This window comes from Coregonus clupeaformis, chromosome 21 (genome assembly GCF_020615455.1).
Source record: "Coregonus clupeaformis isolate EN_2021a chromosome 21, ASM2061545v1, whole genome shotgun sequence".
Classification (NCBI taxonomy): domain Eukaryota; kingdom Metazoa; phylum Chordata; class Actinopteri; order Salmoniformes; family Salmonidae; genus Coregonus; species Coregonus clupeaformis.
The window spans coordinates 52556338-52584038 of NC_059212.1; the positions used below are offsets into that span (position 1 = coordinate 52556338).

The 27701-nt window shown below is 44.5% G+C and overlaps 1 protein-coding gene across 3 annotated transcripts in view; it reads left to right on the forward strand.

The window, feature by feature from the left end:
* Positions 1-27351, forward strand: part of LOC121535371 (rho-associated protein kinase 1) — a 68696-nt gene extending 41345 nt beyond the window's left edge. The window contains exons 11-33 of one of the 3 annotated variants that reach the window (XM_041842388.2): positions 4730-4799; positions 5032-5120; positions 5321-5369; positions 5525-5660; positions 6606-6697; positions 7577-7823; positions 8729-8835; positions 9190-9340; positions 10204-10364; positions 10688-10872; positions 11643-11712; positions 11799-11902; positions 12698-12863; positions 13084-13177; positions 14971-15059; positions 15345-15536; positions 15869-16034; positions 20043-20113; positions 20285-20373; positions 20568-20646; positions 25389-25650; positions 26102-26309; positions 27295-27351. In XM_041842388.2, coding sequence (XP_041698322.1) covers positions 4730-4799; positions 5032-5120; positions 5321-5369; positions 5525-5660; positions 6606-6697; positions 7577-7823; positions 8729-8835; positions 9190-9340; positions 10204-10364; positions 10688-10872; positions 11643-11712; positions 11799-11902; positions 12698-12863; positions 13084-13177; positions 14971-15059; positions 15345-15536; positions 15869-16034; positions 20043-20113; positions 20285-20373; positions 20568-20646; positions 25389-25650; positions 26102-26309; positions 27295-27298 — 2881 coding nt within the window. In that variant the 3' untranslated portion in view covers positions 27299-27351. The other 2 variants (XM_041842387.2, XR_005994734.2) reach the window with 2 other exon arrangements.
* Positions 27352-27701: the final 350 nt, after the last annotated feature.

Genomic DNA, 27701 nt, shown 5'->3' on the forward strand with positions numbered 1-27701 from the left:
CCTCAGTCGAGCAGTGAATTTCAAACACAGATTCAATCACAAAGGCCAGGGAGGTTTTTCCAATGCCTCGCAAAGAAGGGCACCTATTTGTAGATTGGTAAATCTCCCTTTGAGCAGGGTAAAGTTATTAATTACACTTTAGATGGTGTATCAATACACCCAGTCACTACAAAGATGCAGACGTCCTCCTAACTCCGTTGCCGGAGAGGAAGGAAACCGCTCAGGGATTTCACCATGAGGCCAATCAATGGTGACTTTAAAACAGTTAGAGTTGAATGGCTGTGATAGGAGAAAACTGAGGATGGATCAACAGCATTGTAGTTACTTCACAATACTAAATGACAGAGTGAAAAGAAGGAAGCCTGTACAGAATAAAAATATCCCAAAACATGCATCCTGTTTGCGATAAGGCACGTAAGTAAAACTGCAAAAAATGGCAAAGAAATTAACTTTGTCCTGAAAACAAACCGTTATGTTTGGGGCAAAACCAACACAACACATCACTGAGTACCACCCTCCTGTACTCCCTGTTCACTCATGACTGCATGGCCAGTCACGACTCCAACACCATCATTTAAGTTTGCCGATGACACAACAGTGGTAGGCCTGATCACCGACAATGACGAGACAGCCTATAGGGAGGAGGTCAGAGACCTGGCCGTGTGGTGCCAGGACAACAACCTCTCCCACAACGTAATCAAGACAAAGGAGATGATTGTGGACTACAGGAAAAAAAAGAGGACTGAGCACGCCCCCATTCTCATCGATGGGGCTGTAGTGGAGCAGGTTGAGAGCTTAAGTTCCTTGATGTCCACATCACCAACAAATGAACATGGTCCAAGCACACCAAGAGAGTCGTGAAAAGGGCACGACAACGCCTATTCCCCCTCAGGAGACTGAAAAGATTTGGCATGGGTCCTCAGATCCTCAAAAGGTTCTACAGCTGCACCGTCGAGCGCATCCTGACTGGTTGCATCACTGCCTGGTATGGCAACTGCTCAGCCTCCGACCGCAAGGCACTACAGAGGGTAGTGCGTACGGCCCAGTACATCACTGGGGCCAAGCTTCCTGCCATCCAGGACCTCTATACCAGGCGGTGTCAGAGGAAGGCCCTAAAAATGGTCAAAGACTCCAGCCACCCTAGTTATAGACTGTTCTCTCTGCTACCGCACGGCAAGCGGTACCGGAGCGCAAAGTCTAGGTCCAAGAGGCTTCTAAACAGCTTCTACCCCCAAGCCATAAGACTCTTGAACATCTAATCAAATGGCTACCCAGACTATTTGCATTGCCCCCCCCCCACCCCTCTTTTACGCTGCTGCTACTCTCTGTTTATTATCTATGCATAGTCACTTTAATAACTCTACCCACATGTACATACAGTGAGGGAAAAAAGTATTTGATCCCCTGCTGATTTTGTACGTTTGCCCACTGACAAAGAAATGATCAGTCTAATTTTAATGGTAGGTTTATTTGAACACAGAGACAGAATAACAACAACAAAATCCAGAAAAACGCATGTCAAAAATGTTATGAATTGATTTGCATTTTAATGAGGGAAATAAGTATTTGACCCCTCTGCAAAACATGACTTAGTACTTGGTGGCAAAACCCTTGTTGGCAATCACAGAGGTCAGACGTTTCTTGTAGTTGACCACCAGGTTTGCACACATCTCAGGAGGGATTTTGTCCCACTCCTCTTTGCAGATCTTCTCCAAATCATTAAGGTTTCGAGGCTGACATTTGGCAACTCGAACATTCAGCTCCCTCCACAGATTTTCTATGGGATTAAAGTCTGGAGACTGGCTATGCCACTCCAGGACCTTAATGTGCTTCTTCTTGAGCCACTCCTTTGTTGCCTTGGCCGTGTGTTTTGGGTCATTGTCATGCTGGAATACCCATCCACGACCCATTTTCAATGCCCTGGCTGAGGGAAGGAGGTTCTCACCCAAGATTTGACGGTACATGGCCCCGTCCATCGTCCCTTTGATGCGGTGAAGTTGTCCTGTCCCCTTAGCAAAAAAACACCCCCAAAGCATAATGTTTCCACCTCCATGTTTGACGGTGGGGATGGTGTTCTTGGGGTCATAGGCAGCATTCCTCCTCCTCCAAACACGGCGAGTTGAGTTGATGCCAAAGAGCTCGATTTTGGTCTCATCTGACCACAACACTTTCACCCAGTTCTCCTCTGAATCATTCAGATGTTCATTGGCAAACTTCAGACAGGCATGTAAACAGTGGGGGAAAAAGTATTTAGTCAGCCACCAATTGTGCAAGTTCTCCCACTTAAAAAGATGAGAGAGGCCTGTAATTTTCATCATAGGTACACATCAACTTTGACAGACAAATTGAGGAGAAAAAATCCAGAAAATTACATTGTAGGATTTTTAATGAATTTATTTTCAAATTATGGTGGAAAATAAGTATTTGGTCACCTACAAACAAGCAAGATTTCTGGCTCTCACAGACCTGTAACTTCTTCTTTAAGAGGCTCCTCTGTCCTCCACTCGTTACCTGTATTAATGGCACCTGTTTGAACTTGTTATCAGTATAAAAGACACCTGTCCACAACCTCAAACAGTCACACTCCAAACTCCACTATAGCCAAGACCAAAGAGCTGTCAAAGGACACCAGAAACAAAATTGTAGACCTGCACCAGGCTGGGAAGACTGAATCTGCAATAGGTAAGCATCTTGGTTTCTGTGGGAGCAATTATTAGGAAATGGAAGACATACAAGACCTAGTGAATGACCTGCAGAGAGCTGGGACCAAAGTAACAAAGCCTACCATCAGTAACACACTACGCCGCCAGGGACTCAAATCCTGCAGTGCCAGACGTGTCCCCCTGCTTAAGCCAGTACATGTCCAGGCCCGTCTGAAGTTTGCTAGAGTGCATTTGGATGATCCAGAAGAGGATTGGGAGAATGTCATATGGTCAGATGAAACCAAAATAGAACTTTTTGGTAAAAACTCAACTCGTCGTGTTTGGAGGACAAAGAATGCTGAGTTGCATCCAAAGAATACCATACCTACTGTGAAGCTTGGGGGTGGAAACATCATGCTTTGGGGCTGTTTTTCTGCAAATGGACCAGGACGACTGATCCGTGTAAAGGAAAGAATGAATGGGGCCATGTATCGTGAGATTTTGAGTGAAAACCTCCTTCCATCAGCAAGGGCAATGAAGATGAAACGTGGCTGGGTCTTTCAGCATGACAATGATCCCAAACACACCACCCGGGCAACGAAGGAGTGGCTTCGTAAGAAGCATTTTAAGGTCCTGGAGTGGCCTAGCCAGTCTCCAGATCTCAACCCCATAGAAAATCTTTGGAGGGAGTTGAAAGTCCGTGTTGCCCAGCGACAGCCCCAAAACATCACTGCTCTAGAGGAGATCTGCATGGAGGAATGTGCTAAAATACCAGCAACAGTGTGTGAAAACCTTGTGAAGACTTACAGAAAACGTTTGACCTGTGTCATTGCCAACAAAGGGTATATAACAAAGTATTGAGAAATTTTTGTTATTGACCAAATACTTATTTTCCACCATAATTTGCAAATAAATTCATTAAAAATCCTACAATGTGATTTTCTGGATTTTTTTTTCTCATTTGGTCTGTCATAGTTGACATGTACCTATGATGAAAATTACAGGCCTCTCTCATCTTTTTAAGTGGGAGAACTTGCACAATTGGTGGCTGACTAAATACTTTTTTTCCCCACTGTATGTGCTTTCTTGAGCAGGGGGACCTTGCGGGCACTGCAGGATTTCAGTCCTTCACGGCGTAGTGTGTTACCAATTGTTTTCTTGGTGACTATGGTCCCAGCTGCCTTGAGATCATTGACAAGATCCTCCCGTGTAGTTCTGGGCTGATTCCTCACCGTTCTCATGATCATTGCAACTCCATGAGGTGAGATCTTTTAAGGAGCCCCAGGCCGAGGGAGATTGACAGTTATTTTGTGTTTCTTCCATTTGCGAATAATCGCACCAACTGTTGTCACCTTCTCACCAAGCTGCTTGGCGATGGTCTTGTAGCCCATTCCAGCCTTGGGTAGGTCTACAATCTTGTCCCTGACATCCTTGGAGAGCTCTTTGGTCTTGGCCATGGTGGATAGTTTGGAATCTGATTGATTGATTGCTTCTGTGGACAGGTGTCTTTTATACAGGTAACAAACTGAGATTAGGAGCACTCCCTTTAAGAATGTGCTCCTAATCTCAGCTCGTTACCTGTATAAAAGACACCTGGGAGCCAGAAATCTTTCTGATTGAGAGGGGGTCAAATACTTATTTCCCTTATTAAAATGCAAATCAATGTATAACATTTTTGACATGCGCTTTTCTGGATTTTTTTGTTGTTATTCTGTCTCTCACTGTTCAAATAAACCTACCATTAAAATTATAGACTGATCATTTCTTTGTCAGTGGGCAAACATACAAAATCAGCAGGAGATCAAATACTTACTTGAAGAATATTTTTTAGGAATAATATGCAAATATTGTACAATCTAGGTGTGCAAAGCTCTTAGAGACTTACCCAGAAAGACTCACAGCTGTAATCTCTTTCCAAGTTGATTCTAACATGTATTGACTCAGGGGGTTACAAATGTAAAAGAAATCTGCCACTTTGACATGAAAGTATTTTGTGTAAATCATTGACAAAGAAAAATAAAATAAAATCCATTTGAACCCTACTTTGTAACAAAATGTTGATCAAGTTGTTGTGGTCTATCCCCCAGGTTTTCCTGGAGCACCAGCACCAAGAGTGTTGACAAACGCAGCAGCTCCACCAAGGAAGACAAGAGCCATGTGAGTACTACTTATAGAGATGCATCTGGAGTAGCTACTTTCTGCGATGCTAAATTCTCTTCAGGTTTTTATGTCACGTTCCAATGCGTAATGGACACTAGTGTCGGTTTATTCTACTTGAGCATGTTACACTCTGCAATGCCAAACTGATTACAAATGTATTGTGTTGCAAAGTGTAATGTATTCTACAGTGTCTGTCTATGGTGTTGTCATACACATTGTCTGTGTTCAGCTGGAGAACCTGCAGAAGAGGATCTACCAGCTGGAGGAGCAGCTACACAGTGAGATGCAGCTAAAGGACGAGATGGAGCAGAAGTGCAGGTAGCAATCAATCACCCGTCAATCAACTTCAATTAACCAATAAGTCAGATCAATAATCAACAAATCAGATTTCAAGCAAAACAAATACATGCTCGTAAAAAGTGTATTTTAATGAACAATGCACCTGTTTTGGAGCAGTTCCCATTTTAAAAGATCAAGCAAAGCAAGTTAAAGTGCTAATCTTTGCTCTCCTTCTTTAGGACGACGAACACAAAGCTCGACAAGATCATGAAAGAGCTGGACGAGGAGGTGAGTGAATGTCTAGTGTTCTGAAACATACCAGGGCAAATGCATAATCACGATGTACGGTAATCTACAAAAGTGCAGCAAACAAGACATGATATAGGGCCTAAATGCTCTGTACATTGAGTACTAACTCCTGTGCCACCCTCCCCTCCTCCCAGGCCAACGTGAGGAAGGGTGTGGAGGCCAGTATGTCCCTCCTGGAGAAAGACAAGATGATGATCCAGCACAGAGTCACCGAGTACCAAAGAAAAGCCGACCAGGAGGCAGAGAAGAGACGCAACTTGGAGAACGAGGGTAAGGATTGTTTGTTTTTATCCTTCTCTTTAACTCAATCTCTCCAATCTCCCACTGTTTTAGTCCAAACCTCTGTCTATACACATGTCTATAACAAGTGTTTATAACACTGATTATAAACACTTGCCCATTCCACCCTCGGAAAGGCACACATACACAATCCATGTCTCAGTTGTCTCCTCCCGTTAATCTACACTGATTTTGAAGTGGATTTAACAGGTGACCTCAATAAGGGCTCATAGCTTTCACCTGAATTCACCTGGTCATTCTGTCATAGAAAGAGCAGGTGTTCCTAATGTTTTGTACACTAAGTGACAGGATTTGTACAGGGTTAGTGCTACTACAGTATAATCTATAATGAGATCTTGCACTACTGCAGTAGCATCTTTCCTCCCTGTATTCATAAAGCATCTCACTCAGAGTACGATTACTGATCCTCCCTGTCCATGTAATGTTACTATGATCTAGAAGAAAAAGCTGATCCTGTATTTGTACTCCTACTCTGAAATGCTTTATGAAAACGGGCCCAGATGTTATTGGATCTAGCCCTAACAGATGTTTGTCCCAACTGGATTACTAGTACTCACTCTGACCGATACAAGTGCAGCTTGACCTGCTAGTCTAGTTGTCTGCTAGTCTGACTCCCCCTACAGTGCTAACTAGCAGTCTTAACCCAGACACTCACCCTCTGAGACGCTCCCGTTAACTGGGACCAGAGGATCGCTGTGAACTAAGTGGATTCACACGTATTAACTCCTTAAACTACCAGATCGGATACCAACATGCACATAAACAGAGCACTTTAAATGCAACACAACTCCCATGCACAAAAAAACATGTTTCTGGATACAGTTAGTTTAGTGTCATGTTTTGAAAGGGAGACGTGTGTGATAAAGATGACTTGATCTTTCATTTAACTCTCATCCTTACTCTGTTTCTTCTCAGTGTCCACTCTGAAAGAGCAGCTTGAGGCCATGAGGAAAATCTGCCAAAACTCTCAGGCCTCGAATGACAAGATCCTACAACTGCAGAAGCAGGTACAGTATCTCTCGTACACTCACACAGCTTTGTTTTGGTCAATTCTCTGGACTTTTTGGAGAGAGAAAATATATTCCCATTCAAAATCCTATTATCCTTAACCTAACCCCTAAACCTAAACCTAACACTAACCCTAAATCTAACCCGTAAGCCTAAAATAGTGTTTGAACAAATCCTGACTTTTCAAAAATGTTATTGTTTTCCTACCTTGTCAGGACATTCTGACGACTTGTCAGGACATTGTGGTCCTGATAAGGTAGGAAAATGTGTATACACACACACTGCTCTCATCAATTGCCATCCACACAGCATAGGGGGTCATTCTAGGTTTGAGGTCTCGTTTGAGGGTCAGAATGTGGGTCAAAGGTATGGACTGTGCAGGGAAGGGGTTTGTTTTGAGGAATGTGTTTGGATGTGTGAGACAGTTCAAGGAGAGAGCAGGCCAGGTTATAACCACAGATCTAGGATCAGATTACTCCACCCTAAATTTGAACCTTAACCATGACAAGGATTAACAATATCTGACCCTTTGTGATCACCCTATGGCTTTGTTACATTACATGCATTGATGTTTATCAGCAAATTGAAGCCCCTTTTATTTTCATATGCGCAAGTGAAGGACACAGAGGAATCAGTGCCTCATACCAGACTAGTATAGACCTTTCAGACAGCAACACTAGTCTTTGCCTATTAAGTATTACTGGAAGTGCATGGATGGATATGATTCTATAGTAACATTAGACGTCCACCCACATAGTGGTTAAAAACCCCAACAACCGTCTCAGAATCAAACATTCTGCAGCAACTGAGCAGATCATCTGTGTCAGGAGGTAATATTGACTGTGAGCTTTCCCAATGGTTGTTTCCTTGACTGACAGCTGGAGGAGGCCAATGACCTGCTGAGGGTGGAGTCCGACACGGCAGCGCGGCTGAGGAAGAGCCACACGGAGATGGCCAAGTCCGTGACCCAGTTGGAGGGGCTGACCAGTGAGCTGCAGGAGAAGAGCCGCTCGGCCGACGGAGGGAGGGCCCAGCTGGAGAAAGAGCTGCTGCAGCTGCAGAGCACCCTGGACTCTGAGAGGAGGAGCTACAGCCAGGGATCAGAGGAGATCCACGAGCTGCAAGGTACCAGAACACGTTCCTGGCTACATTTCAATTCTCCACTCTTTAATCTTTATTCAGCTCCCCATTAGCTGACAGCTACTCTTCCTGGGGTCTATACAACAAAAAAATACATAGCTAAGCACTCATGTGAGCATGGTCTTTTAAATCCATGTAGGGGGGTGCACAAGTGCACCAGACAAGAAAAAGTGTGGAGAATTGGGACGCACTCAGTGGCTCACACCCAAAGACTGCACTCATTGTTCTATGAGTAAATATGACTTGGACATGACTCAGTGTTTGAGTAAATACGAGGTCTGACCGCAACCCTGCGTTCACTTGGGCATGTGTTAGAACTAGAATGGATGAACATGATTGCCTACGCCATTTTAGTTTGCTTTACAGTAATTCCTCAGTCACTCTTACTTAACTGTTTTTCAGTCTTGCCACGTTCAACTAACTTCAAATGATCTGAAGTGATTTGTCTCTCCCTCTCTTCTCAACTATTTAAGAGACAGCTGGGGAATCTTAGCTCCAGTTCTAACCATTCTCGTTCATCACATTAGACGTGCCCAGGCACTGCCAATGCCCACAGCACTCACATCAGACTTATCTGCCAAACAGTCATGTTTTATCTGGAGAGAAGTGCTTTGAAGAGGCTTGGGGATGAATTTATCTGATGGATTGTGTTGAAATAATATTGCTCTAAATTCAGACTGAATTTGAAGTCTACAGTCATCCATATTTAATACAAATAATACTTTACTGTCCAGTTTCCTTAGTCCACAAATATAGTTTTCCAAATCGGAAAGCTATGCATTATGGTGTTGTCAACATGGGTTTAGCACGTTACACAAACCACTATTTTTAAGATGCACAAACCACTGTTTTGAAGGTGACTCTCGGTTTCTCTCTCTGTGTGTCTGTAGCGCGGATGATGGGTCTTCAACAGGACAACAAGAACTTGAAGCTCAGCCTGTCCAAAGTGGAGGTGGAACGCAAGCAGGCCCAGGAGAGGAGCAACAACCTGGAGAAGGTTTGTGCCCTCCAAGTCTCTCCTCATGTCACTCACATACTGTGCTTTATAAGGCTAACACAAACCCTGTCATTGATGTCTAGTTACTAGTGACGTCCACCTATTGTCAGTAGTGGTCCAAATGGAAGTATCAAAGACAATACAGTTGTACTCTATATCAACACATCTTCTTTGTTGCGATAACCACATGTATATCTAACTGGTATTTTAGTCCCCTTACTCCCAGGCTTAAGAGCCTCTCTACCATAGAGATCAGCAGAATTAATGTTTTCCTTGTCATTTTTACACATGCTGCCAGGATGCCAATGTCCATTCTAGGGATTCTATATGTAATTCTACACTTTCTATCAACAGGATAAGAACAACCTGGAGATCGACCTGAACTACAAGCTAAAGACACTGCAGCAGCGTCTGGACCAGGAGCACACAGAACACAGGGTGACGCGGGCCCAGCTCACTGACAAATACGAGTCCATTGAGGAAGCCAAGTCAGCCGCCATGCATGGTATATCTGGGCCCATGTTAGAACACACCCTAGCCACCACTACAGTCTGTCTCTGTCTCTCTCTCCCTTGTTCTCTGTCTGCTCTCTGCCTCTCTATCCCTCTCTCTGCCTCTCTTTCTGCATCCCCCTCTATCCCTCTCCCCCCTCTCTCTCACCTGCACCACTCATACCCAGGGAGGCACTGGATGGATGGAGAGGAATTGAGGGAGTGGACTCCGCTCCCCTCCATGTGACATGTTCAGACTTTAACTCCCTACATATTAAAAGCTGGACCCAATCCCACCTTCCAAAAACATCAGAAATAATTCGAGACCAGCACTGTTTGAAGCAACATTTACTTGTCTTCCAGACGTGTCTAGTGCCGCCTTTGCCTATACACAGACTACGCGCTGTGCTTAGGGCCCCGTGGTTGCTAGGGGGCCCCGACCCCGTACTGTTGAGTTATAATAGTAGAATAGACAAGGTGCAATTTAGAAATGTGGTAGTGTATCATCAGTTTTCACTGAAAGTCACTCAATTAGCCCATATCAGCTAATATTTTTTATATTGCTAGGTAAAGTAGTTTAGCCAGCTATCTAAACCTTGTAGTAATCATCACCAAATTACCCTCTGGGCATGCAGTACATGTGCCCAGGGGCCCTGACCTCCAGGGGGCCCCCATTGATTTTGTTAGTCACTCTCACTCATATGAACATGGCATACGCCAAGAGGGGGTGTACTAAAATGTTTTGCCCGTGAGGATGGTGGGTCATTTCAAATAACTGAGCACAAATGTCCTATTCAATCTGTCAGTGAGGTTCTTCCATTGAATGATGGATAGTTGCAACTGAGTGACATCTCCTTCCCTCCTCCTCTCCCTCAAGCGGTGCAGCACAAGGTGTCTGAGGAGAGCGGGGCACGGATGCGAGCGGAGAGCAGGGTGGTGGAGGTGGAGAAGCAGTGCTCCATGCTGGAGTTTGATCTCAAGCAGTCGGTGCAGAAGATGGAGCAGCTGATGAAGCAGAAGGAGAGGCTGGAGGACGAGGTGAGCACCAGCACCACTCAACACCAACATCGACTCACCTTGTCTGGGGTGGAGGTCCATGGGCACTGGCCCTAAAAACATTTAACCACTTTTCTGGATATCATACAACTACCCCCCTCTACACAAACATTCACGTTAATCATTAGTCGATACTAATGAGGCTTTCGCAAGAAATAAAGTTTTCAACGTGCAGATCTCAAGTTAGGATTCGGCCCTCCAGAAAAAGCTGTTGATTTCCCGAGAACAAGTCTGGTATAACCCCAGTGTAGTTAGGACATACTGTGGTTCTCTCTTGTCCTAACATCCCTGGTTCTCCCCTGCAGGTGAAGGATCTGCGGATGCATCTGGAGCAGGAGTCCAGTAAGAGGCTGCTGGCCCAGAACGAGCTGAAGAGCCGCTCCCAGGAGGCGGACCGGCTGAAGGGCTCGGAGAAGCAGCTGAAGCAGGAGATCAACACGGCACTAGAGAGCAAACGCTCGCTTGAGTTCCAGCTCGCACAGCTCACCAAGTGAGAATACCCTCCAAACTAGTCACGTTGTCACACCCCACACAGGGGATTAGGTAGTTTACCCCTAGTCACTGGTACAAGGGTCAGATATAACCTAATGGTTAAGGTTGGGATAGGGGTTTTCCTAGCTCTGTGGGTAACTTCTAGCTCGATCCTCGACAGGCTACATTGAGCATCATCTCAATGCGTGTATCTCCCTTCCAAATGAATGCAATACCTTCCAGACACACTTCTCTAACTCCATTAGCTAAACTCTATTCTGAAAATCTGTAATAGTCTGTAGTTTTACGTTCCTTCCTGCAGCTAGCTAATACTGCTTTGGGAGTCTATGTTAAATGGCCCTACAATTGGTCGTTATTCCAGTAAAAAGGCTCTTATTTCAGCTTAGACGTTGACTGTGGCAAAGCTCCCCAGTGACAATGTTTACACCACAGGGTTAAGGGTTAGCCAGAGTCGAGCTCCTCCCATTAGAATGAAAGACTGTTAATCCGTCTGCTTACTGTAGCTTTCTGCCTATGGAGCTTTGCAGGGAGTGGTGGAGGGGTGGTGGTATTCCCGGGCTACATACAACCCTGGGACATACTGTATGGTGTAATGAAGTTAATAATCTATACACTAAGGTTTTGTATCTGAAATCTGAAAGGCTTTTTGAGGATTTTACCAGAGTCTGAGTTTCCCCTTCAACGCGGTCTTTTTTGGTTGTTTTGAAATGTTTATTTAGCTCACATATGCAATATGTTAACCATATGGTTTGTGTGCCCGTCTTCCAGGCAATACAGGGGCAACGAGGGACAGATGAGGGAACTTCAGGACCAGCTTGAGGCCGAACAGTATTTCTCAGTGAGTAGGGTCCATTTACCTCACTGTCCTATAACCCTGCTCAGTGGCTAACTGACTGACGCCATATCTCCTGTCTCTACCTCCAGACGCTTTATAAAACTCAGGTGAAGGAACTGAAGGAAGAGATCGAGGAGAGGAACCGGCAGGTCCAGGAAGTTCACAAGAAGGTGCATGAGCTGCACAGCGAAAGGTAACATGACAAAATGGAAATGTGCGGCAGGTAGCCTAGCGGTTAAGAACATTGGGCAAGTAACCGAAATGTCGCTGGTTCGAATTCCCTAGCCGACCAGGTGAAAAATATGTCTCTGCCCTTGAACAAGGCACTTAACCCCAATTGCTCCTGTAAGTTGCTCTGGATAAGAGCATCTGCTAAATATCTCAAATGTAGGTTTAATGTAATATCAGGCCTTTGTCAATATAGCAAGAATCAGTATTGTAATCATACGCTGTGGTCAGAGCACCTTACCGATCACTGCACCTGTACACAGCCCATCTGAAATTAGCCCGCCCAACTACCTCATCCCTATATTGTTATTTATTTTGCTCATTTGTACCCCAGTATCTCTATTTGCACATCATCTCTTGCACATCTATCTTTCCAGTGTTAATACTACTTGTAATTATTTTGCACTATAGCCTATTTTATTGCCTTACCTCCATAACTTGCTAAATTTGCACACACTGTATATATATGTATTTCTGTTGTATTTTTATTTATTTTTTACTTTGTTTTGTTTTACCCTATATGTAACTCTGTGTTGTTTTTATCGCACTGCTTTGCTTTATCTTGGCCAGGTCGCAGTTGTAAATGAGAACTTGTTCTCAACTGGTTTACCTGGTTAAATAAAGGTGAAATAAAATAAAAAATAAAAAAAGAATATGGGGTGCAGCTTTTCTCGACCAGCCTACTTTCAAATCACCACACAGAGCGATTGTGAATCTGATTTTAAACCATGTGTGTCTGTCCTCCCTCCCTTCCTCCCAGGGACTCCCTGTCAGCCCAGCTGGATCTGACGGTGACCAAGGCAGAGTCGGAGCAGCTGGCCAGGGCGCTCCAGGAGGAGCAGTACTTTGAGCTGCGCCAGGAGAACAAGAAGGCCATGGCCAGACACAAGCAGGAGGGCTCCGAGAAGGATTCCACCATCGCACGGGTCAGTACTGCTTGCCTCAATACACACTCCTTTCCTGCATTGTAAAATTCTTCAAAGTCAGGGAAAATAAATCTATCCAGGAATGTGGGCACAGAGGAAACAACAGCTTAGTATACTTCCAATATTGTCCTATTTAATAATTACATTGTTTTGTGTGTGTCTCAGGCAGCTGTACACCTACATTTAAACCTCTGAATGTCTCTCCTCTTGTCCTCCCCAGCTTGAGGAATCCAACAAAACCCTGACCAAAGACGTGGAGAACCTCAGCAAGGAGAAGGCTGAGCTGGACCACAAGCTTCGCACTCAGGTGGAAGGTAATGTCAAGACACCATTTTCATAACTTGGTCTAATTATTATATTCTATGCTTATTCTGTTATAATCTAGGCCTATGGTTAATGTCTTCATAGGCACTTACAGTTGAAGTCTGAAGTTTACATCTTAGCCAAATACATTTAAACTCAGTTTTTCACAATTCCTGACATTTAATCCTAGTAAGAATTCCCTGTCTTAGGTCAGTTAGGATCACCACTTTATTTTAAGAATGTGAAATGTCAGAATAATAGTAGAGAGAATTATTTATTTCAGCTTTTATTTCTTTCATCACATTTCCAGTGGGTCAGAAGTTTACATACACTCAATTAGTATTTGGTAGCATTGCCTTTAAATTGTTTAACTTGGGTCAAACGTTTTGGGTAGCCTTCCACAAGCTTCCCACAATAAGTTGGGTGAATTTTGGCCCATTCCTCCTGACAGAGCTGGTGTAACTGAGTCAGGTTTGTAGGCCTCCTTGCTCGCACACGCTTTTTCAGTTCTGCCCACAAATTTCTATAGGATTGAGGTCAGGGTTTTGTGATGGCCACTCAATACCTTGACTTTGTTGTCCTTAAGCCATTTTGCCACAACTTTGGAAGTATGCTTGGGGTCATTGTCCATTTTGAAGACCCATTTGCAACCAAGCTTTAACTTCCTGACTGATGTCTTGAGATGTTGCTTCAATATATCCACATAATTTTCCTTCTGCATGATGCCATCTATTTTGTGAAGTGCACCAGTCCCTCCTGCAGCAAAGCACCCCCACAGCATGATGCTGCCACCCCCGTGCTTCACGATTGGGATGGTGTTCTTCGGCTTGCAAGCCACCCTCTTTTTCCGCCAAACATAACAATGGTCATTATGGCCAAAACAGTATTTTTGTTTCATCAGACCAGAGGACATTTCTCCAAAAAGTACGATCTTTGTCCCCATGTGCAGTTGCAAACCGTAGTCTGTCTTTTTTATGGCGGTTTTGGAGCAGTGGCTTCTTCCTTGCTGAGTTGCCTTTCAGGTTATGTCGATATAGGAGTCGTTTTACTGTGGATATAGATACTTTTGTACCGGTTTCCTCCAGCATCTTCACAAGGTCCTTTGCTGCTGTTCTGGGATTGATTTGCACTTTTCGCACCAAAGTACGTTCATCTCTAGGAGACAGAACGCGTCTCCTTCCTGAGCGGTATGACGGCCGCGTGGTCCCATGGTGTTTATACTCGCGTACTATTGTTTGTACAGATGAACGTGGTACCTTCAGGCGTTTGGTAATTGATCCCAAGGATGAACCAGACTTGTGGAAACTACAAAAAAAAATCAGAGGTCTTGGCTGATTTCTTTTGATTTCCCCATGCTGTCAAGCAAAGAGGCACTGAGTTTGAAGGTAGGCCTTGAAATACACCCACAGGTAAATGATGTCAATTAGTCTATCAGAAGCTTCTAAAGCCATGACATCATTTTCTGGAATATTCCAAGCTGTTTAAAGGCACAGTCAATTTAGTGTATGTAAACTTCTGACCCACTGGAATTGTGATACAGTGAAATTATAAGTGAAATAATCTGTCTGTAAACAATTGTTGGACAAATTACTTTTGTCATGCACAAAGTAATGTCCTAACCGACTTGCCAAAACTATTGTTTGTTAACAAGAAATTTGTGGAGGGGTTGAAAAACAAGTTTTAATGACTCCAACCTAACTGTATGTAAACTTCCGACTTCAACTGTATATGGTCCCCTCTGTCAGTTGGATCCGTGTAAGACTGTCTGGTTTCCTCACACTGTCTGTCCCCTTCTCCTCTGCAGAGTATGACTCCCAGAAAGAGGAGATTACAAACACAATCAAGGCCAACTACGAGAAGGTTCTCAGCACAGAGCGCACACTCAAGACTCAGGTAAGACACTTCAACCTTTGACTGTTTACTTTACTGAACATTACACCAATAGTTATGAGCTCCTTTGACCTCATATTTACACCTCGAACACAACCCCATAGTTCTTCCATTCAACGTTTTTAAACCTCAACCCGTTGCCCTACTTTGTTAAACCTCAACCCTACCTCAACCGGTTGCCCAGTTTTGTTAAAGATAAACCTCGACCTTACCTCGACCGGTTGCACCATTTTGTTAAACCTGAACGTCAACCTTACCTCAACCGATTGCCCCATTTGATCCCTCCAGGCGGTGAACAAGCTGGCAGAGATCATGAACAGGAAGGACATGAAGCTTGACACCAAGAAGAAGGGCAGCACGACCGACCTGAGGAAGAAGGAGAAGGAGAACCGCAAGCTGCAGCTGGAGCTCAACCAGGAGCAGGAAAAGTTCAACCACATGGCCATCAAGTGCCAGAAGGAGCTCAGCGAGATGCAGGCGGTCAGTAATAATGCATTAAACACTCAGTCTCTGTCAATTTGACAGTAGGGTCTAATTGGTCTCAAAATCATCTAACGATGATCCTTTGAACCTTTTAATTAATAGTATTCTTTCAAATCAAATCAACAAAAGCGAACTTTCTTTTAGGTAAGACAGTGACTGCACCTTCAAGTTGGATTTAGTAAAATAAATTCCTAATTTAGAACAGAGCTAAACTCAATAGTGAAAGGTAGCACTACATCCCCACTTGAAGGTGCAGTGCTTCTGATCTTCCCTGAATTAACTGCATATTCATCACTGCGTATTCTGCTTGCCTCTCTCTTCTACAACAGCAACTGTCGGAGGAGTGCACGTACCGCAACGAGCTGCAGATGCAGCTGGACAGCAAGGAGAGTGACATCGAGCAGCTGAGGGAGAAGCTCAACGACCTGCAGCTGCGCATGGACAACTCCAGCGTCATCAGCCTGCAGACGGACGAGACGGACAGCAACATCGCCGGTAAGGTCACTGTGGGGTCAACTAACTAAAGGTGGCTGTGTCAAAGGACCGGCTAGGCCAAAGATGCTCAATCCTGCTCCTGACAAGCCACACACACACGACTCAGCTAATGAAGGTGTTGAAGTTGTGATGGTATTAAGCTGGGACAAATCTACAGGATGACGGCTATCCAGGAGCAGGATTTTGGATCACTTAACTAGATGTTTGGTACATCAGGCTAGCTTTAATGGTCAATCAAGATTTTAAATCTAATCATTCAATTCTAGCCATTCCAAATAATTTTATTTGATTAGGATCTCTTTTAGTCCTCATTTGGACTAATATTTTAACTTTAAAATACAATTTACAATACAATTAAATATATAATGAATATATAATTGAGTGTTTGAGTTCTGACAGTATGGCTGTGAAGCAGGAAAGTAAGTATAGAAGAATGCTTATTAGCATCTTTCTCAACCCACCTGGTTCAAGTGTCAGTTAGTAAACCTGCCAACGATGTTTGCTGTACATTGAATTCCTGAATGTGTCAATGGTTAAAGTCCTCTCTCATCTCTTATTCCCCATGTCCAGTTGGTTCTCCTTGCTCTCCTCCTTACCTTTGTGTCTTCTATTATTTTCTTTCTGTGAGTAACTCTGAGTCGGGGGACCCTCATTGTGCCTGGCCTGTGCTACTGCCTTTTGTCTTGTGTTTTCGTTTTCTCTCTTGTTGTGGTGAAAAGGGTATCCCGCTTGTATGCTCTCACCAACACTTTTGAAAGGCCATTCTGACTGACAGAAGGAACAGTTAAAGACACTTTTTGGGGTCTTTTAACCAAGTTGTACCAGGCTGGAGGCATTTTCATTTACTAACCATGAATCATCATTCACATAAGCCATTTGTAGGGGGAAATTAACCAATTACAGTATAGAACTTCATCTAACATTATTTCAGAACAAATGCTGACTGTACCATATCAATTAGCGTTCTGTAGGTAATCAGTTTCATTTGTTGTCAGCTGTACATTTATTTTGTAGCAGGACAAGCTATCATGCAATCTGAATGACTCCTAAAGTAAAGTGACTACATGAGAGGTTAGCTACTGTAACACTAGACAAAAACAACAATGGTTTAACCCATCACTCTGAGCACCTTTCAAAACATGTCTGGAGACCATGAACCAAACTGTTCCTTTTGGTTCCCTGTCCCTTGTTCTACAAACAAACACTCACCGTTTTACGTTATGTTGTGTTGGTATGATCACCTCAGAACAGGAGCAATGCCTTTTCAGAACCAACGAAATCTCACACACTTCAAGTGAAGCTTTTGATCAATTCACTCTTCTTTTGTAGCTTGTTGTTGTGCCAAAGCATGCTCTTTAGATTGAGTTGGTAACACTTTAACATAATGGATAGATACACTACATGACCAAAGGTATGTGGACACCTGCTCGTCGAACATCTCATTCCAAGATCATGGGCATTAATATGGAGTTGGTCCCCCCTTTGCTGCTATAACAGCCTCCACTCTTCTGGGAAGGATTTCCACTAGATGTTGGAACATTGCTGCGAGGACTTGCTTCCATTCAGCCACAAGAGCATTAGTGAGGTTGGGCACTGATGTTGGGTGATTAGGCGTGGCTCGCAGTCAGCGTTCCAATTCATCCCAAAAGTGTTCGATTGGGTTGAGGTCAGGGCTCTGTGCAGGCTAGTCAAGTTCTTCCACACTGATCTCGACAAACCATTTCTGTATGGACCTCGCTTTGTGCACAGGGGCATTGTCATGCTGAAACAGGAAAGGGCCTTCCCCAAACTGTTGCCACAAAGTTGGAAGCACAGAATCGTCTAGAATGTCATTGTATGCTGTAGCGTTAAAATGGAACTAAGGGACCTAGCCCGAACCATGAAAAACAGCCCCAGACCTTTATTCCTCCTCCACCAAACTTTACAGTTGGCACTATGCATTGGGGCAGGTAGCGTTCTCCTTGCATCAGCCAAACCCAGATTTGTCCGTCGGACTGCCAGATGGTGAAGCATGATTCATCCCTCCAGAGAACGCGTTTCCATGGCTCAGAGTCCAATGGCGGCGAGCTTTACACCACTCCAGCCATCGCTTGGCATTGCGCATGGTGATCATAGGCTGCTCGGCCATGGAAACCCATTTCATGAAGCTCCCGATGAACAGTTCTTGTGCTGACGTTTGTGCTTCCAGAGGCAGTTTGGAACTCAGTAGTGAGTGTTGCAACCGAGGACAGACGATTTTTACGCGATACGCGCTTCAGCACTCGGCGGTCCCGTTCTGTGAGCATGTGTGGCCTACCACTTCATGTTTCCACTTCACAAAAATAGCACTTACAGTTGACCTGCTCTAGCAGGGCAGAAATTTGACGAACTGACTTGTTGGTATCAAATCAAATCAAATCAAATTTTATTGGTCACATGCGCCGAATACAACAAGTGCAGACATTACAGTGAAATGCTTACTTACAGCCCTTAACCAACAGTGCGTTTATTTTAAACAAAAAAGTAAGAATAAAACAACAACAAAAAAGTGTTGAGAAAAACAAAGAGCAGAAGTAAAATAAAGTGACAGTAGGGAGGCTATATATACAGGGGGGTAACGGTGCAGAGTCAATGTGCGGGGGCACCGGCTAGTTGAGGTAGTTGAGGTAATATGTACATGTGGGTAGAGTTAAAGTGACTATGCATAAATACTTAACAGAGTAGCAGCAGCGTAAAAAGGATGGGGTGGGGGGCAGTGCAAATAGTCCGGGTAGCCATGATTAGCTGTTCAGGAGTCTTATGGCTTGTGGGTAGAAGCTGTTGAGAAGTCTTTTGGACCTAGACTTGGCACTCCGGGTACCGCTTGCCGTGCGGTAGCAGAGAGAACAGTCTATGACTAGGGTGGCTGGAGTCTTTGACAATTTTGAGGGCCTTCCTCTGACACCGCCTGGTATAGAGGTCTTGGATGGCAGGGAGCTTTGCCCCAGTGATGTACTGGGCCGTACGCACTACCCTCTGTAGTGCCTTGCGGTCAGAGGCCAAGCAGTTGCCATACCAGGCGGTGATGCAACCAGTCAGGATGCTCTCGATGGTGCAGCTGTAGAATTTTTTGAGGATCTGAGGACCCATGCCAAATCTTTTTAGTCTCCTGAGGGGGAATAGGCTTTGTCGTGCCCTCTTCACGACTGTCTTGGTGTGCTTGGACCATGATAGTTCGTTGGTGATGTGGACACCAAGGAACTTGAAGCTCTCAACCTGTTCCACCGTCATAGGTGGTATCCTATGACGGTGCCACATTGAAAGTCACTGAGCTCTTCAGTAAGGCCATTCTACTGCCAATGTTTGTCTATGGAGATTGCATGGCTGTGTGTTATAAACCTGTCAGCAACGGGTGTAGCTGAAATAGCCAAATCCACTAATTTGAACGGGTGTCCACATACTTTTGTATATATAGTGTATCTTCAATTATATAGGCTACAGGCTCTGTCCTCTTTGTGACGGGAGACTGAGGCATCAGAAGCTCCATGTTGGACAGAACCATTTAAATGAAAATTGGCTAGTGATTCTAATTATATGGATAGAACGTCCATTATCTGTCAGCCATTGACTGAATAGAACATTATTTTACAACACATCTATCTAACCTCTTGATCATGGAGTTGAAGCTACTCCATGATATCTAACTTGCTGGATAAATAACATGGATATTACATGCTTTAGTGATTTCCAAACACTCAGACTTTCTGTATATCCCTTTATGCATGGGATCTAAAACTACTGAGCTTGAAGTAGCAGCATGGGATATTTAACTCCTGTCTGTCACATAAACTACAGTTATTTTAAAGTGTAACCTGGGCATAGAGATGCTCAGTTAGTTGAACTTAAACTACTAAGTTAGTATGGCCCAGCCTTGTCACTTTTCTGTTCTTCCCCCAGTTAAGTTTGAATTTGATCACTGCATGGCGTTTTGGGGACAGCGTTACCCACAGGCTTGGTTTTCATTTGTGTCAATCTTGTGTGTCTATGTAGAATCCAGACTGGAAGGGTGGCTGTCCATTCCTAATAAACCTAATATCAAACGATATGGCTGGAAGAAGCAGGTATGTCACCTGGAAGCTTTTCATCAATTTACTGACATTAACTGACATGCAACACATGAATTCATATTGAATGGTACAATGTGGGTTGTGCTGATGGTGCTGCCTAGTGCCTACTCCTTTGGGCCAACACGATTCTTCCTAACATTATTTATTGATTCTATTTTTCCTCAGTATGTGGTGGTGAGCAGTAAGAAGATTCTGTTCTACAATGATGAACAGGACAAAGAACAGTCCAACCCCTCCATGGTACTAGATATCGAGTAAGTATGCTTGTTTTATGAGTTTGGATTTAATTTTCATTCACTTTACACTAGCAATTTGTTTTGGGGACAAAATATCAGTCTTAGCAGTTTTTGTGATAATTATTGCTTAATCATCAAATAGATCATGTAACAGTTTGTCTGAGACGGTGTATTCTGGTACCCAATCATCAGTCATTGCTTGTTGTGTGCAGCAAACTGTTCCACGTGCGTCCAGTCACCCAGGGTGATGTGTACCGAGCAGAGACCGAGGAGATCCCCAGGATATTCCAGGTAGGAAGGAACCTTCTGACCTGACCAATCAACTTTATAACCCATTGTCTTACGTCGGATAGCACAACGGCCGTCTGCACTGATGGTTCATGGCAACGCGGTCGTGTTAGAATGACCCAGAGGCCTTCTGACCTAAACCAATCAGATGAATCAGCTCAGTCTTTTTTGTTCTTTAGTCGCCTTACTTGCCCATTCTCAAAAGAATGATTACAATCCCATTTTAGATTTTGACAGCTGTCTTGAGTGGACTCTATTCTACATGCACAATTAGTCATTAAGCAGACTCCTTTTTCCCCCCAGAGAGACTTTCAATGAGCTATTAAACTTTTCAATGTGCGTTTCAGTAGTATACAATCCTTTTCTTTAACGAGTCGGACACGAAGGATTTACTGCTGATACCAGACCAGGCCCAAATCCCTGTCATTCACATGAAGAAGAGACACCGATACAGGGGACGCAGGTCCGGGTGCCTTGTAAGAATTAGTCGGCGAGTGGGTAACCCGCCTCTACCATCTGTCATATTGACCAACGTGCAATCATTGGAGAATAAATTGGATGAGCTCAGTTTGAGACTATCCTACCAACGGGACATTAAAAACTGTAATATCTTATGTTTCACTGAGTCGTGGCTGAACGACAACATGGATAATATACAGTTGGCTGGGTTTTCCGTGCATCGGCAAGACAGAACCGCTACCTCCGGTAAGACGAGGGGTGGTGGTCTGTGTCTATTTGTCAATAACAGCTGGTGTGCTAAATCTAATATTAAGGAGGTCTTGAAGTTTTGCTCGCCTGAGGTAGATATCTCATTATCAGCTGTAGACTACACTATTTACCAAGAGTTTGTATCTATATTTTTCGTAGCTGTCTATTTACCACCACAAACTGGTGCTGGCACTAAGACCGCATTCAACGAGCTGTATAAGGCCATAAGCAAACAAGAAAATGCTCATCCAGAGGCGTCACTCCTAGTGCAGGGAAACTTAAATCCGTTTTACCTCATTTCTACCAGCATGTCACGTGCAACCAGAGGAAAAAAAACGAGACCACCCTTACTCCACACACAGAGATGCGTACAAAGCTCTCCCTCGCCCTCCATTTGGCAAATCTGATCCATAATTCCTGCTTACAAGCAAAAACTAAAGCAGGAAGTACCAGTGACTTGCTCAATACAGAAGTGGTCAGATGACTCAGATGCTAAGCTACAGGACTGTTTTGCTAGCACAGACTGGAATATGTTCAGGGATTCATCCGATGGCATTGAGGAGTATACCACATCAGTCACAGGCTTCATCAGTAAGTGCATCGATGAAGTCGTCCCCACAGTGACCGTACGTACATACCCCAACCAGAAGCAATGGATTACAGGCAACATCCGCACTGAGCTAAAGGGTAGAGCTGCCGCTTTCATGGAGCGGCACTCTAACCCGGATGCTTATAAGAAATCCCGCTATGCCCTCCGACGAACCATGAAACAGGCAAAGTGTCAATACAGGACTAAGATTGAATCCTACTACACCGACGCCGACGCTCGTCAGAAGTGGCAGGGCTTGCAAACTATTACGGACTACAATGGGAAGCCTAGCTGCGAGCTGCCCAGTGACACAAACTTACCAGACGAGCTAAATGACTTCTATGCGCGCTTCGAGGCAAGCAACACTGAAACATGTATGAGAGCACCAGCTGTTCCAGATGACTGTGTGTTCACGCTCTCCCTAGCTGATGTGAGTAAGACCTTTTAAACAGGTCAACATTCACAAGGCCGCAGGGCAAGATGGATTACCAGGATGTGTACTCGGCGCATGCGCGGACCAACTGGCAAGTGTCTTCACTGACATTTTCAACCTGTCCCAGCTCAGCATTCAACACCATTGTGCCCTCAAAGCTCAATACTAAGCTAAGGACCCTGGGACTAAACACCATCCTCTGCAACTGGAACCTGGCCTTCCTGACGCGCCGCCCCCAGGTGGTAAGGGTAGGCAACAACACATCTGCCATGCTGATCCTCAACACGGGGGCCCATCAGGGGTGTGTGCTTAGTCCCTTCCTGTACACCCTGTTCACTCATGACTACGTGGCCAAGCACGACTCCAACAACATTAAGTTTGCCGACGACACAACGGTGGTAGGCCTGATCACCGACAACAATGAGACCACCTATAGGGAGGACGTCAGAGACTTGGCAGTGTGGTGCCAGGACAACAACCTCTCCCTCAACGTGATCAAGACAAAGGAGATGATCGTGGACTACAGGAAAAGGGGGGCAGAGCACGCCCCCATTCTCATCGACAGGGCTGTAGTGGAGCAGGATGAGAGCTTCAAGTTCCTTGGTGTCCACATCACCAACAAACTATCATGGTCCAAACACACCAAGACAGACGTGAAGAGGGCACGACAACGCCTATTCCCCCTCAGGAGACTGAAAAGATTTGGCATGGATCCTCAAAGTTATACAGCTGCACCATCAAGAGCATCCTGACTGGTTTCGTCATCGTCTGGTATGGCAACTGCTCGGCCTCCGACCACAAGGCGCTACAGAGGGTAGCGCGTACGGCCCAGTACATCACTGTGGCCAAGCTTCCTGCCATCCAGGACCTCTATACCAGGCACCCTAGTCATAGACTGTTATCTCTGCTACCGCACGGCAAGGGATACCGGAGTGCCAAGTCTAGGTCCAAAATACTTCTTAACAGTTTCTAACCCCAAGCCATAATTAAATGGCTACCCAGACTATTAGCATTGACCCCCCCTCTTTCTTTTTTACGCTGCTACTCACTGTTTATTATCTATGCATAGTCACTTTACCCCTACCTACACGTACATATTACTTTAATTACCTCGACTAACCTGTACCCCTGTACATTGACTTGGTACCGGTACCCCCCTGTATATACAGTGAGGGGGGAAAAGTATTTGATCTCCTGCTGATTTTGTACGTTTGCCCACTGACAAAGAAATGATCAGTCTATAATTTTAATGGCAGGTTTATTTGAACAGTGAGAGACAGAATAACAACAAAAGAATCCAGAAAAACACATGTCAAACATTTTAGAAATTGATTTGCATTTTAATGAGGGAAATAAGTATTTGACCCCCTCTCAATCAGAAAGATTTCTGGCTCCCAGGTGTCTTTTATACAGGTAACGAGCTGAGATTAGGAGCACACTCTTAAAGGGAGTGCTCCTAATCTCAGCTTGTTTCCTGTATAAAAGACACCTGTCCACAGAAGCAATCAATCAATCAGATTCCAAACTCTCCACCATGGCCAAGACCAAAGAGCTCTCCAAGGATGTCAGGGACAAGATTGTAGACCTACACAAGGCTGGAATGGGCTACAAGACCATCGCCAAGCAGCTTGGTGAGAAAGTGACAACAGTTGGTGCGATTATTGGCAAATGGAAGAAACACAAAATAACTGTCAATCTCCCTCGGCCTGGGTTTCCATGCAAGATCTCACCTCGTGGAGTTGCAATGATCATGAGAACGGTGAGGAATCAGCACAGAACTACACGGGAGGATCTTGTCAATGATCTCAAGGCAGCTGGGACCATAGTCACCAAGAAAACAATTGGTAACACACTATGCCGTGAAGGACTGAAATCCTGCAGCGCTCGCAAGGTTCCCCTGCTCAAGAAAGCACATATACAGGCCCGTCTGAAGTTTGCCAATGAACATCTGAATGATTCAGAGGAGAACTGGGTGAAAGTGTTGTGGTCAGATGAGACCAGAATCGAGCTCTTTGGTATCAACTCAACTCGCCGTGTTTGGAGGAGGAGGAATGCTGCCTATGACCCCAAGAACACCTTCCCCACCGTCAAACATGGAGGTGGATACATTATGCTTTGGGGGTGTTTTTCTGCTAAGGGGACAGGACAACTTCACCGCATCAAAGGGACGATGGACGGGACCATATACCATCAAATCTTGTGTGAGAACCTCCTTCCCTCAGCCAGGGCATTGAAATGGGTCGTGGATGGGTATTCCAGCATGACAATGACCCAGAACACACGGCCAAGGCAACAAAGGAGTGGCTCAAGAAGAAGCACATTAAGGTCCTGGAGTGGCCTAGCCAGTCTCCAGACCTTAATCCCATAGAAAATCTGTGGAGGGAGCTGAAGGTTCGAGTTGCCAAATGTCAGCCTCAACCTTAATGATTTGGAGAAGATCTGCAAAGTGGAGTGGGACAAAATCCCTCCTGAGATGTGTGCAAACCTGGTGGCCAACTACAAGAAACGTCTGACCTCTGTGATTGCCAACAAGGGTTTTGCCACCAAGTACTAAGTCATGTTTTGCAGAGGGGTCAAATACTTATTTCCCTCATTAAAATGCAAATCAATATATTACATTTTTGACATGCGTTTTTCTGGATTTTTTTGTTGTTATTCTGTCTCTCACTGTTCAAATAAACCTACCATTACAATTATAGACTGATCATGTCTTTGTCAGTGGGCAAATGTACAAAATCAGCAGGGGATCAAATACTTTTTCCCTCACTGTAGCCTCGTTATTGTTATTTTGTTAGTTTCTTAGTTTATTTAGTAAATATTTTCTTAACTCCATTGTTGGTTAAGGGCTTGTAAGCATTTCACTGTAAGGTCTACACCTGTTGTATTCAGCGCATGTGACAAATAACATTTGATTTGATTTAGAAAGCACAGCTTCAAACTACCACTTTCATAAAAACCCAGAAATGTTTAGAAGAGACTCAACATCTGACTCACTCTATTGTCTCCTCTCTTCAGATCCTGTATGCCAACGAGGGGGAGTGCAGGAAGGAGGCCGACATGGAGACTGTCTCGCAAGGGGACAAGACCAACTGTCTGCCACACAAAGGTCACGAGTTCATTCCCACGATCTACCACTTCCCCTCCAACTGCGAGGCCTGCACCAAGCCCCTGTGGAACGTCTTCAAGCCCCCTCCCGCCCTGGAGTGCCGCCGCTGCCACGTCAAGTGCCACAAGGACCACCTCGACAAGAAGGAGGACGTCATCGCCCCCTGCAAAGGTACGGTCATGGCGGTTAGGTTATATTGACGAGACCTGACTCTGTGGTGAAAGGGGGAAAATATATACTTAAAGGCCCAATGCAGCCATTTTTATATCAATATCAAATCAGTTCCACCCAAAAACGATATTTTGGCATTTGTTTCATTAGTCCATTGTTGATATAGTCCCAAAATGTTTTGAATGTCAGCAATCAAGTTTTCAAGATGTATAACTTTCAAAAAACAGAAATACAGCAGGTATGATGCAAAATGCTTCATAACGGCTGTATTTCTGTATTTTAAAAGAACACACAATTTAATAATATAACTTGAATTTTGCTTTCGTTGAGTGGTAAATGTTGGGTTAAAGGGGAGATTAACTTCCACCACCTTAGGGTCGTCGAGACATCTTGAGTTTGTGTTCTCAATTTTCTACCTGCCTTTGTCTCCTCTAACCCCCCTCTCCTCCAGTGAACTACGATGTGACCTCTGCCCGGGACATGCTCCTGCTGGCCTTGACCCAAGATGAGCAGAAGAAATGGATCGGCCACCTGGGCAAGAAGATCCCCAAAACACCGCCCTCCTCCTTCCTGAGGGCGTCGCCCCGCACCCTGTCCACCCGTTCCGGAACCAACCAGTCCTTTCGCAAGAACCCCAAAAGCATCACGGGCAAGCCAAGGTAACCTTACACACACATACACTCTCTGGGCCTGAAATTGCATCCTATTCCTTATATAGTGCACTACTTTTGTCATGAGCATCCTATTCCCTATATAGTGCACTACTTTTGGTCAAGAGTAGTGCCCTATATAGGGCATAGGGTGCCATTTTGGACACAACCTCTGATTGTCACACGAAGCAGCCCTTTTCAACCTAAAAGTTGTTCTGTAGTTTTCTTCTTATTTCCTCTGGTAGGGCCTTAGCAGACACACTTGTTTTCTATAGCTTGACGATTGTTTTGGACAATACAGAACATTGAGGAATTGTAGGCTTCTATTCTGGGGAGTTAAGAGGGTGTGCTCCAGTCCAGAAGTACTCTGTTCATCCCTGGTGCTGCTGGTGGACTGTCTGTTTCGGTTTTGTCATCCAGTCCGGTCAGTCACGTGACTTGCTATTTGTCTTCTACTGCCCTTTGTGACTGTAACAGGTCGCAGTCTCATTCTGCTACCACAGCCTCCAGCCTCCAAGCAACAGACACAACATCGAGCACATGTTGACAACAACAACTCCTCCACACCAAATTTACAGAAGTCTTAACTTTTTAGACTATCTCCTTCCTGTTTTGGCCTGACTATTTATTATTAACTGACTGTGTTGGTGGTGTATCTAACATCAGTAGAACTGTCTTCCTTTGTGGTTCTTTCTCGTTTGACTTGGGGAACTCTTTCTATCTAATTTGACACTAAAGCGTTGTTGGATGGTTTCATTGACTAACTCTTAGCCCTCTATGCAACCTTTCCTGAAGCAGGTGTCCCATATATGGGTTGTTGCATTTCTCTAGCAAGAATGATGCCAGAGATCATCAAAGACTAAATGAAGTTGCAGTTACAATGTCTTTTAAATGTTTTTCTATGTAATATATTAATATATATCGGGGGTACTAACCAAGTGTAAAATGTCTTACACTCTTTTACTGGACACCTGTTTTCTCTTCTTTCTTCCAGCTAACCATCTGAACGTTTGGATTCTATTGGGACTTTGTATTTTTCTTACCCCCCTCCATTATACCCTCACATTAAAGGATAATCCCTATTTTATATCAAAGTCAATTGAAGCAATCTGACCAGGGCTGGAAATTGAGACAATTATTTGACACAAGGCATCTGGATAAGAGCGTCTGCTAAATGATGTAAATGTAAAATCAGGGACATTGAGAAGGCCTACGATTCCCCTCACCCCCTCCTCCCCTGTCCTCACCCCGGAGCCTCAACTAAGACTTCCTCACCCAGGCACCACATACTTGCAACTCTTTGTTTCTTCCAGAAGATGGCGTGGGTCATCTTTCCAAAACGTTGGACTTGGGACCTGAATGGGAGATGGAGAGCAATAGAAAGAGGCTCATGGCAAGCAG